The 12,639-nt window shown below is 43.6% G+C and overlaps 1 protein-coding gene across 3 annotated transcripts in view; it reads right to left on the bottom strand.

Moving 5' to 3' along the window:
• The window catches only part of LOC105560857 (protein decapentaplegic-like), a 26,908-nt gene that overhangs the window by 7,815 nt on the left and 6,454 nt on the right, over positions 1 to 12,639 (bottom strand). For all 3 annotated transcript variants that reach the window (XM_012010340.1, XM_012010339.1, XM_012010338.1), the window contains exon 2: positions 5,243 to 5,661. In XM_012010340.1, coding sequence (XP_011865730.1) covers positions 5,243 to 5,648 — 406 coding nt within the window. In that variant the 5' untranslated portion in view covers positions 5,649 to 5,661. The remainder of the gene's footprint in view (positions 1 to 5,242; positions 5,662 to 12,639) is intronic.

Raw genomic sequence — 12,639 nt, 5'->3', positions numbered from 1 at the left:
CATCGTGAACTCGGGCCTTAAAAAATCTTTTCAGCCAATAAGAATCCTTCCAAGTCAATTCCAGTGGTACTTTTATCGACGAAAGAGGATTCGGAACATGGACCGAGGAATACTTAATAAAACGCAGAGAGAGTAATGTAACTGCAATTAAACCAAGCGTTCTTCGTGTCTCGAGAAAATTTAAATTAAAAAAGAAATCAAGTTTCGGTTGTTCGCAGTGGAGAAACGATTGACGAATTAAAAGTACAACGCAGATAGGAAAAATCGTCGCACTAAAGACAGAATCCGCGCCTCTTCGTTTTCTGCGAAACTTTTAAACGTTTTTCAGGCGTGTTATCTCACAGCCCGCGAGCGAATTAAGAATAAATCATGTGGATCCGGTGGGCAGGCTGCCTAGAAATGCAGAGGAGGCGATTCTTTAAATTTCCTGTTCGCCGCGCCGGCGAATTTATCCGGCGTGTTTATTATCCCGCAGCATTTATGTCAATAAGGAGTGCCGGCCGGAATAATTTTCCGTTCGCGTGACCCACGCAAATATTTTACGACGCACGAGGCGCGCGAGCGCGCGCGTAATTTAAGTTACGCTTCTACGAAAATAGCTAATAATGTTCAACGTATGACGCAGTTGTTCCTCGGAAACGGCTCGAAAACAGTGGATGCAGCCGCACAGACGCAGCTGTAATGCGTATGTAAATTTCGTAAGACGTCGCTGAATCCCCTACGTAACGCACACACGCGCGCGCGCTCGACACCGGCCGACACATGCCTACATAAGTACGCAGAATCTAGCAATTTCTGTCGAGGCAAGGCAGCAGAGGTATCAAAGAGCTGCTTGTTAGAGTTTTATATATAATCCGATCCTAACAATTGTTTCGTAGAATAGAACAGTGACGAGGAACAGAGCGAATTAACTACGAAAGCACCGTCGTGCTTTCTCCCATGGGATTTGTTAGAATTGTTGCAATTGTAACGCATTTAATTCTCACAGATAATTGAATGTATATAATGCGAACTGTATTCGCCTCTATAGATTCCTGAATTACATATCGTTTGATTACCTTAATTACTTTAAGATATTAATCCATCGACAGTATTAAGTATCAGACTACGGATTGAGATTGGGATTAGACTGAAATTTGATCAATCAGAGTAACATTTATTGATGTCAAGTTTAACGAATTTTACTCTGATTGATCAAGTCTCAATCCGTAATTTTCCAGGCACATTGTTGCGTAGTAATAAAAAAAACTATCAGTATCGCGCAATTTCGTTACTTTACAATTGAGAATTGAAGATCTAAATCCCGTATCAGACTACAGATTGAGATTAGATTGAGATTTGACCAATCAGACTAACGTTTACTGATGTCAAGTTTAACGAATTTTACTCTGATTGATCAAATCTCAATCCGTAGTTTTCCAGGCACATTGTTGCGTAGTGATTAAAAAACTATCAGTTACAATTGAAAATTGAAAATCTAAAGCCTGTATCAGACTACGGATTGAGATTAGATTGAGATTGAGATTAGATTGAGGTTTGATCAGAGTAAAATGCGTTAAACTTGATATTAGTAAACTTTACGCTGATTGGTCAAATTTCAATCAAATCTCCATCTCAACCCGTAGTCTGATACGGGCTTTAGCTCTACAATTTTCAATTGCAATGAAATTGCGCGATACTAATAGTTTTTTTTTAATCACCACGTCACAATGTGCCTGGAAGGCGTGCACACGTAATCTTCTAAGTATCGGAATAATGTCGTTTGTAAACAAACTACAAGATGAGTGTTTCTTCTAGCACGTATACTGGTGACGCGCTCGAGGTGTCGTCGGATTTTACTTGCAAATTTTCATAACAAACGTGATAAAACAGACAAAGTTCCTAACGAGCCCATGTTTTATTTAACCATCGAGGATTGCGGAACAAATAGAAAGTGTCGAACAACCAAGATTTATGCGTCACACCAAAGTTAAACGTCTCGTATCCTAACTCAGAGACCGAAAAGCGACGTAATCTCGATCGGCCGAGAAGCTCACGACAAAGGCGCACGAAAATGAACAAGGTAGTGGCACCAAATGTCGCCTACCCTAACTATTATTTCTTATCCCTGTGGCCACAAAAATGGCCGAAAAAAGTTCGGAAAGCTTAAAATGACGGACAGACATCACTTTATTTGTCACCAACTGGCAAATGTAAGCGTTTGCTTAGTTTTTTTTCGCAAATTTTGTAACGAAATGGAAAGTGCCATTTTTTGAAACGCGTTTCTATTAGTGTGGCCTACTTGTGAGCTTAATATTAAATTAATTGTTAATAATAATTGTTAAACATGTTTTGACGTTTAATTGTAATACCATCATTCGATTCTCTGATTCGTACTCTCTAACATGGTACTCTTGGATTTGGAAAAAAAAACAATATTACAACTACACTATTTCCCGTAAGCCCCTGTCGCTAGATCAGCCGACGTCATTTTGTAAAAGTGTCATTATCGTTACAACTATATTAAAAATACCGGTGTTGTTCATAAAATAAGCTAATTATCCTACTTTACACACAATTCTGCCCACAGATATCAATATATTGGGTACACAGGCGATATTTGGTGCCAACACGTTTTCGGCGATTTAGCCCCCACCCCCCAACGCGGACGTGACGGATACATTTTTATCAAAATGGCTTGCGGGGGTCCCCCGCGATGTGCCCGCTTCGCTTTCCATCGCGTATCTTCCTTAATTGCTCTCGGCACTTTCTCCTACATTATATCATCGCTTCTCCGACGCTTAGCTTCAAGAAGCCCGCTCTTCGAACGGCTATCCGTAACGACGCCGGGATGCGAAGAACAATCGGAATGCCGGCCTACCTAAGCCTAATATCCGGATGTGAATCATTGGGACGGAAGCTGGACCTCCAAGGAGCGAAAAAATATCATCCGCGCTCGGACCTCCAAGAGTCCCTTCGGGCATTCCAAGGCGGTCTCATCATCGAGGGATAATACGCTCAGAAAAGATAGAGCGTGTAAGGAGTTCGATCCCTTTTTCTTTTGTTTCCGAGGCACCTCCCGAGGGACACTCGAGAGTGCGGAACCCACGGCACGTTCCCGGCAATCATTGTGGCTCGAAAAGCCCTTTGTCGGTTGAACAACCATGAAATCGCTCGAATGCCATTCTTCTCTTCACGCAGGAGGCGAGTCGCGCGAACGCAACGTATTACGTACATTCGAAGGCGTCCCTAGACTGGGAGTCGATTGTGTTTTAAGGAGCCAATTACAATTAGAAAGTTACTTTCTGAATAGTTCAGTCCCCTGTTTTTCGAACGTGGGCGCAAAGTACATTAGATTTCCGGCGAAATATTGTTACACAAAGGAGATCGAACTTGGATGTAATTGGCTCCTTAAAACACAATCGACTCCCGAGCAGGGTCGAAAAGTGTCGATGGAGTCTAGGGACGCCTTCGAACGTGTACCTATGTACGTAATACGTTGCGTTCGCGCGACTCGCCTCCTGCGTGAAGAGAAGAATGGCATTCCAGCGATTTCATGGTTATATAAATTAATATTCGATGAGAATTTACAAGAAAAATTGTGACTAATCGTCTAAAACGGAAATTTGTATACGCTTCTTAAATAGCTTTGAAGCTTTATATGCGAAGTTCATTTACGACACGTTACGTTCGCTGAATGATGATGGATTTTGTTTTTTACAAGGGGAAAGAGAGGATCACGTTTCCTGCACAGCGACTTGGGATAAACCTCAATGCCGACAGTTACGCCAATTAGGCTAATTACGCCAGTTGTGCTTAACGTAAACCTGTAATTTATGGGATAATGCCTTCCCGAAATTACACGCGTGACTAAGGCTGCTTTCCTTTCAGGAGACACAAATCAACACAAGTTAACACACTCGAGCACAATTTGCCACTGAGAAATAGCCAAGATTTAAATAATTTTAAGAAAAGGTCGAAAAGAGGTTCTATCGAAATTCTATCGGAGCGGATGCGTTCTTCGGTCAAAAACACTCTCCTCCCGAGCAGGGTCGAAAAGTGTCGATGGAGTTTGAATTCAATTCCGAATGGAAGCGACATGTGTCGCTTGTGTGTCGAAAACGTGTTTTCGAAAAGAAAAGCAGCCTAAGAAATTCGTGCGCATAAAGCGGAGGAGAGAAGAGTATTCTTCATATGCGTCGCAGAATTATCGTTACAGGTGCTTCGTAACCGATCGACGCTTTGCTTTTACGTCAACCTTGCAAGATTCTGTATTCCAGATTCCCTTTCAACGCAGGCGACACAATCGACGTTACTCGTTAACGTTATTTAAAATGAGAGATCGCCTCGGGATTCCGGTCATACAAAGTCACGTCGATATGCAAAAGGGTACGGAATTATCGGGCCCTACAGCTCGAAAATTTGTCATTCACGTTTGCCGGCGACGTCGATGGAATGACGATTGATAACGGGCAACGCACATTGCATTCCGTTTACTACTGCACTTTCACTGAGAGTCGAAAGAGTCGCCAACCTGTTTTCGAATTAAGAATTCCACAACTCGCTAGTTCTTGCCATCGTTCAATGATTCACGATTCGCGAATGCACGGTAGAGATTCTCGCGTTTGCTCACACGTACCGATAGAATACATTTTACGCGTTTACACATTCGTCGTTTTAGGACACAGTAAGGTAAACTCGTTGAGAAGGATAATCCGTGAAACAAGCCGTTAATGTACATTCACCAGAATTTCTATTGCCGACGCTGTTAACAAGTAATTTCTGAACGGCCGTACTTAGTGATTTCGCAACTATTTTGCTCGTTGACACCCAAAAAGGGAGTAAGGGTGCTTACTAAAGCTAAGATGCTGAAAGCTTTATCCCTTTCTAATCGTCCCCTTAGAAAGAGACAAAGCCACTCGCTTGTAGCATTTTCACTGTATTGCAAGATACAGAACTGACCCGCTGAATCTAAATGCACGTTCCTCAACTCAAATGGCCAAAAAGTAAAGAAGTTGAGGTGGTAACGTGGGTTACCACCATGCTTCAAAGGGTTAATACCGTTATCGAATTAACAGGATTATCTTCAGTTATTTTAAATTTAATGCCGTTAATGCGACATTATTAATGCTGTTATCGAATTAAGATTACCTTGAACTATTTTCAATTAATGCAACGTTATTTTTTTAGATTTACGTTCAAAATTGTGCGAGTTGTCACCTCCCAACCACCGTACGCGCCAAGTCAGAATAGTCCAACTTACCGATGTGTGGAAACGAGCGAACAGTGTTGGCCGATCGCGCGTGAATGCCCGACTTGGCGATGTCCACGATGCCGGAGTCCGCGAAGGCGTGCTGACGGGAGTGAAGCTTCCTGAGGGAGTCCGGGATGTGGGCCTCACCTTGCGGCCTCGGTCTCCTCGTTAAGCCCAGGAGGGGGAGCAGAGTGGTCTCCATCCCGGCTATCAACTGGTCGTGATCCTTCGTTGCGAGGCGATGCGTCGGCGATGTCGGTGCCGACGGCAGCAACGACGGCGACGACGTAGCCACGTCCGAGTCGATGCGTAGGGACGTCTCCGCGTTAGCATTCGCACTTGCTAGCAGCGTGACCGCTGCCACGAGCACCAACCCCAGCGACGGCGACATACGCATCGTGACGTCGTCACTCATTCACGTTACCTCCCTGGAAGCACGGAAAAGAAGAGGCCCGTTATCCCGTGGTACCGTGACTCGAAAGAGCCGGAAGTCCAACGGGAAGAGGGAAGAAGAGGAAGGCGCGTTAGAAAGGGGCCGTCGATCGAATGGCGATTCGCTGCCGCGCGATCGGGGATCGTGGAGAGCTGGCCCTCGATCATGAATCCTTTTCTCTAGCGTGAACTTCATTGACGAGTTTAATATTTATCCGTGGGATTTTTCACTTTTCACGCGTTCACGTTAGAGAAAAAGATTCGCGATTGAGCCCCTGGGTTCGTTCCGGATTAGACCTGGCGCTTGATCGTGGATCCTTTCGTCTAGCGTAAACTCGTGGAAAGTGAACAATTTCATTGACGAATATTGAATTTTTCAATGAAATTTTTTTCACGAGTTCTTTTCACGAGTTCACTAGAGGAAAAAGATTCATGATCGAGCCTCTGCTTCGCAAAGAGGATCCTTCTTATGTCTCTTCTCGGTTTCAAAGAAACTAGACTGAACTTCTAGCGTGGGGTTTTAATCTTGAGAAACGTTGCATACGATATTTTTCGAGAATGAGGCTCCTGCAGATTGCGCATATTGCTCGCACTAGTGCGTACTGAGTGCACACTAAGGCTTGTTTACAGTCAATTCTTATATTTAGGGATCGTCTTAAATATCTCTTGAAATATTTCTTAGTTAGTAAAATGAACTGTACAGTATCCATACAGATCACTTTTTTGGCTAAATATTCTTTGAACATGTGCTTAAGACAAAATTAAATATAAAAATTGTCTATAAACAGGCCTTAGTGTGCACTCAGTGCGCACTAGTGCAAGCAATCGAATTCGCTGTTAGTAGTCGCATTATGTAACTGGGGACAACTGACGCGCACGCGGTCATGTAACATTTGTTAATTTCAATCGCGGTGTTCCTATTGCTTGCACAGTTGAAAAATTTCTGTTAAATTTAACAGATATCACATGTCCCAAACGGTCCACACAAGTTTTTGTGTTAATTTAACATAATATGGATATGTTTTTAACAAAAAAAAAACACAAATTTTCCAACTGTGTACAAATTCCACGACGAAAGAAGTGAATATTAACATCCTTACGGTGGCAAGTTGGTCGAATATCTTTAACCAGCTGGTCTTCCACAGGGGGTACGCGGAAGATTAGAAGAGGCACCTTTTACCGGGCAGGACGACAGCAGGACTGAAGTGTTCATTAGGGAATGCACTACGGTCCGAGGAATTCGAGGAAGGGATGGAAGAACCTTTCCTGAGAGATAAATTAGAATCCCTGCGGCAATTGGTTGCATTAAACAGCCAATACGAAAGCGATGAGTCACAAAATGCAGCTTTCCGGTGAAAATATTTCGGGTATAGGGACTCACTTCTTCGTGGAAAATTCCTCGACGATTATCTCTTATCTTAATGCGATATAGGTAAAGAATAGGTAAGATTGAAACGAGGGTACAATGAAGAGTGCATATCTTTAACGAATTTTTTCGTTATCTTCGAGATAAATCCTTAAAAGCTCGTACATTCAAGTGCCATGAAGTCAATCAGTGCTACGACTAATCCTGCATCAAATTGCTAAAGAAACGTGGCGCAAGTTTCATTTGATTTAAATCTAGCCTCGCAAGATCTCTCGAGGTACAGTGATGGATGATTGCGACACTTTTTCTTTTAGCGAGTTTAGGAACGTGCATTTAGATTCAGCGTTACGTCCCAGTGTCTTCTCCGAGAAATATTTTACTCGGTGGCTATTCGGAAACCATTTTGAGCGTTCTCGAACGATTTCTCGACTAAACTTCCCTCAGAGAAAATGTTTTGGTACGTAAACCTGAATTTAAATGCGCGTTTCTAAAGTTATTAAAAAAGGTGCCGCAACCATTCTGTCCAATACTGTATGTACAGCGAAGATACTCGAAAATTTTACTCGGCGGAACTGCATAATGACTCCCCTGAGTCAGCACTGGTCGGCATTAAAGCGGAGGAAGAGCAGGCCCAGGGCCCGATCCGATTGGCCATCGGTTCCTGGGCCTGCCAATGGATGTGGGGGGATCCGTCGAATCAGGCTCTGTCTCAAAGTAATCGCTTTCTCTTACTCTCGAGCGGATTTTTTTTTACGACCTTATATACGGTGATTCGAAAATATCCTCGAGGCCTCGCGGAACGTGATTAGACGAGGAAAATTGACGATCGCGCGGACATTGTGTGAATTTCTTTTTGTGCCGTAATGCAACTCTGTCATAATTATCCGAGATACACATTCACCTCTTGCTGCTGATTGAGCTGATGTTTAATTGAGACTGCACGCCCAGCCGAGCACGATTACTTCTTGCTAGATTTAATAGCTTAATAGCTAGCCTGTGCTCTACGGTTTAATTTGCTCTATTATTAGTAACAATACAAGTACGCGGGAAAAAAACGCGCGTAAAACATGCGTGCGAGTGTTTTACAATAAGTATAGCCTGTAGAGTTTAAATATCACATGTAACGGTTTGATAAATGAACACGTCGGGTTTAAAGGATGTAATGGCACATAATAGCTCATCAACATAGAATGAACTTTTACGGAGTTAAAGACTGATAAAACAATAGAAGTAGCAGTCGCATCAACAACAGTCGAGACGCACATTAGCGATTTGTTAAAAATGCTGGAATTGTTCGTCAAAAGTGAATGATTTGATCGACGTAAACTAACAAACAGGGGAAACAATGCGCGAATTCCGCCGCGATAAATTCCGATTGGAAAATTTAATTGTGACCCGGCGTATGACTTTCCGTATGATTTAGCTGTATGCGAACTTGTACGCTGCTTGGTTTGCTGTATAGAGCCATCGGACGAAACTGGTTGCCCTGATAGATCAGCTGCATAAGGCGTCTGTACAATATGGACAAACAACTTCTATATTTAAATGAGATACCTTTTATTCGAGCGCCATGGAGATTCCCTGAAATATATTTGTAACATTTATTCGTCTGGTTCTTTTCTCGTGAGTAATTTCGAGAGTAATTTTCTCGCACTTTTCATCCCCTTTAAGCAGGGTTGGCAAAATTGCACATTTTTTGGATAAAGTCCAGTGGTAAAAACCGGCAAAAACTGGTCTTCTCTATTAAAAACGATAACATAAGTAGAAAACTTTTAGAAAGCACTGCAAAAAGTATTGTTTCCCGCATAAACTAGAAATTAATTTTAAATTTAGTAACTTCGAAGTTCTCGTTTTAAAAATGTGTATTAATTTTTCTAATTAAAAACTTATTATATTGATTTCTTTTTAAAATAGTGATTAATATGATTTAGTATTGAAAACAAACATCTTTTTTTCATAAAGAATATAAAAATGACTAATATTTATATAAATATATTTTACTTAAGTATTAGTTATTTTTATCATTTTTGCCAATTTATGCTATTGGATGAAGTCTGGGATGGTAAAAACCGGGATTTACCATGGTCTATTCCACCTCCTGGATTTTTCCAGCCAACCCTGCTTTTAAGGATGTTTCGTACGTACAATCGTAGCAAAAGGTAGCTCAAGTTCGACTTCGACGAATCTATGCTCTTCTCGTATAGATTGAACAATAAAGATTGCGCAGGATCTTATTCATAGCTAGAGTTCAGAAATTTATTTTTAATTTTTCACCCGTTTAGTCGTTTGAATCAACGCGGTCGCGCGTTTTTTGTAACTTGAAGGGTAAATTCATTGCAAATTAAAATTCCTACAACTTGCGATTGCTTTAGTGAAACGACTCCGGATTTTTTTATAAGCCCTCGAACAATCTTCAAAATTTTTGTGGAATTCCCGATATTTCAAAAAAATAGATACTAAACACGCTTAAACGCACGCGATTGATTTACCGAGAAGATATCCGCGGCTCGAAAAAATCGCGGCTCGCTCTCGCCGGCTCCGCTACGAGCTCGCGGCTCGGTAATAATTTTCGGAATCGATCGAACAATGTTGTGCCGTGACATACTTGCTGCATGCATTAACGGTAGAGTTCCGCCGGTCGAAACTGGTTTTATCCGTGATTTTAAGCGCGCGCGTTTCTCAAAGGCGGGATATTTATGCGCGCCGCGGCTCGCTCGCGCCCGCAGCATTATCGGTGGATGCTGAACGGATATGTGTTCCCCTTCTCCCCTACGATCACACTCTCGATTTCATTCAATGTAAAATGTTGAGATTGGCGAACGCCTTCCTCTCCATTAGCGTTACGCCAGAATCACGAGGAGACCGCACTGGTACTCTGGCGATATTGCCATAGAGAAAGAGAGAGAGAGAGAGAGAGAGAGAGAGAGAGAGAAAGAACAAGCCTCTCGTCGTCGCGTAACGCGATCTTTTAGACCGGATCTACAATAGGTGTAGTAAGCCTAAAGGCTGATTTATGCAATAAAATAAAAATTGCCCAATCACCGTTAAAAGTGAAGAGAATAGTTGACTGTAATTGGTTGAATTTTACCAATTTCAGCACAAGCTAACGGTTACGGCCTTGCATAAACCAGCCTTTAAGTTCGTTTCAGACTAAGGATTGAGATTGAGATTAGATTGAAATTTGATCAATCGGAGTAAAGTTTACTAATCTCAAGTTTAGCGAATTTTGCGAATTTTGACAAAGTCTGATACAGGCTTTAAGACCGAATCAGACTAGCAATAGCTTACTCGGATGGGATTGGCGATTGTCTTCTAGCCAATGAGAGCCAATTAAATCGCTGGCTGCTTTGCTCTCATTAGCTAAAGGACAATCGTCAATCGCCAATTCCAATTCAATCCGAGTCAACAATTGCTAGTCTGATTCGGTCTTAAAGCCGTAAGAAGTTGATCAATCACAGGCGATTATTCTCCTCACTTTCGACTGTGATTGATCAATTTCTTATAGCTTAAGACTTACTACACCTATTGTATACCCGGCCTTAAGACCGAATCAGACTAGCAATTGTTGATTCGGATTGAATTGGAATTGGCGATTGACGATTGTCCTTTAGCCAGTGAGAGCAAAGCAGCCAGCGATTTAATTGGCTCTCATTGGCTAGAAGACAATCGTTATTCGCCAATCCCAATCCAATCCGAGTCAGCAATTGCTAGTCTGATTCGGTCTAAAGTTCGAAAATTTAATTTGAACATTCTCTCTGCGGTACGAAGCCACGAACACGGAAGAATCGCGTTACGGGGAGAAAAGTAATTAAAGATACGTAATGCAGCAGTCCGCAATTTTTACCGGAGCTGCGATAGATAAACGTTCCATTGAAGTAGATGGAGGCTAAAGACACGTTGCAAGCTCGCGGAATGAGGCGAGTGGTCCACGCGTGAGATACGTTCCGTGCGCCGAACGGGAAGAGAAGCGCTACTAATAGAAACGTCTTAGCGACGTGAGATTAAATACGGAAAAACGCGAGGCACTCGAGTGAATCACGATGCATAATGAATATGCATTAAGGCAATAGATACATTATTGGCAAAATGCCACTTCTCGTAATTGATATTTTTCCTCTTCCCTCGATCTCTCTTGTAAAACAAGCGCACGAGTTCTCGGTATTCGTGCGCGCGCGGTATCACGAGACACGGTAGTGTCTCGCGCCAAGTATAAGCGAAAAGTTTTAAAGTGACATTCTCATTAACAGCGACGCTACACGCACGCTAATTAAGTCTAACAATTTTCTTTTCCCGTCGGGGGTGCTTTTTTATCCTCTGGGGGATGAGAGCGCGCGAGAATGAATCTCTTGCGGCGTGTGTGTTCGCAAACGGCTGGCCATATTTAAAATTCACATGGGATATCAATCTTCAACTTTTTCTAATAGCTTGAGTGTTCTTATAGTCACCAGTGGTGAAATTAAACCAAAACGCAGAGCTTGTACAGTCGACCAGACTGGCAAGATTTTAATAGTTTATTCTACGACGTTTCGACCTAATTCAGGTCCTCGTGTCCTTCTAACAGACATCTTCTTTTCGTCCGCTATATTTCTCATTCTTTTCACGTTGCTTCATCCTCTTATTCTCCACCATTCCAATATATTTGTATGTACCCGCGGAATTCCGTTCCTTCGATCGTGTTTCTTACAACGTGCCCACGATTCGTACATTCGTAAGAAAAGGAAAGGCGAAGCGAGCGATCAGAAGGCGAATTGTCGCTCGACAGGCTCGATCGGGCCGCGATTCGCGCCGATCGTCGATGTCTCTGCTCGGGCTTGCAGAGATGACAGCGGGACACAATATGGCGGTTTGTACCGCTCGGCGGGATACGCCGTTTCAGCCCAGCCGCGGCGCGAGGGCTCGCGGGTCCTCTCGTGCGGCCCTGGCAGCGCGAACGCGCGGAGAAAGAGAGAGACGGAGCAGAAAAGGTTGGTGGGACCAGAGCCAAGCTGTCTGCCGCCGCCGCCTCTCGCGCGCTGCTGGCTCGCTCACGGAACCGCGCGGCGTTGCGCGGTCCGCGGTCCGGTTCGGCGCGGCGACCGGGAGCGCGAACCGACCGAGCGACTCTCGTTGCGCGTTAGGTAATATGTAGATCCTTTCCTCGAGAACGCCGCTCTCGTAGCGACCAACTTGTTTTTCAAGGACAATGAATTTACCGATGGACGCATTCGCGCGGAAAAGGCTCGTCACGCTTGCATTCCTCGCGGCGCGTTACGGTGGGCGCGCGGGCGCGCCTCGCGGCAAAAGGTGCCTCTTGCCGCGCCGGATAAACAGCGTTAAGCCAGCGGCACACGATTCTATTTTGCCTACTGGATTGCTTGCAAAAGCCAATCAGGATTTAGCCTTAAGTCAGCTGATCTAAAATTCTGCATCCTTAAGACTCCATAGACGCGTTGAGCTGCGGTAACGCGTGCGGCAACGCGAGTCGATCAATCAGAAGCTTGCCGCGAGCTCCCTGCGGCAGCCTGCGTTGAAATTGAAATCTTGACTTGTTGCCGCACGCGTTGCCGTGATTCAACGCGACTATGGAGTTTTGGTAATAGCTTAAGACTTCACAGACGCGTGGAGCTGC

This window comes from Vollenhovia emeryi, unplaced genomic scaffold (genome assembly GCF_000949405.1).
Source record: "Vollenhovia emeryi isolate VEMERY1.0 unplaced genomic scaffold, V.emery_V1.0 DF939218.1, whole genome shotgun sequence".
Classification (NCBI taxonomy): domain Eukaryota; kingdom Metazoa; phylum Arthropoda; class Insecta; order Hymenoptera; family Formicidae; genus Vollenhovia; species Vollenhovia emeryi.
The sequence above is the reverse complement of the archived record's forward strand: the minus strand, read 5'-3'. Positions and strand labels throughout refer to the sequence as shown.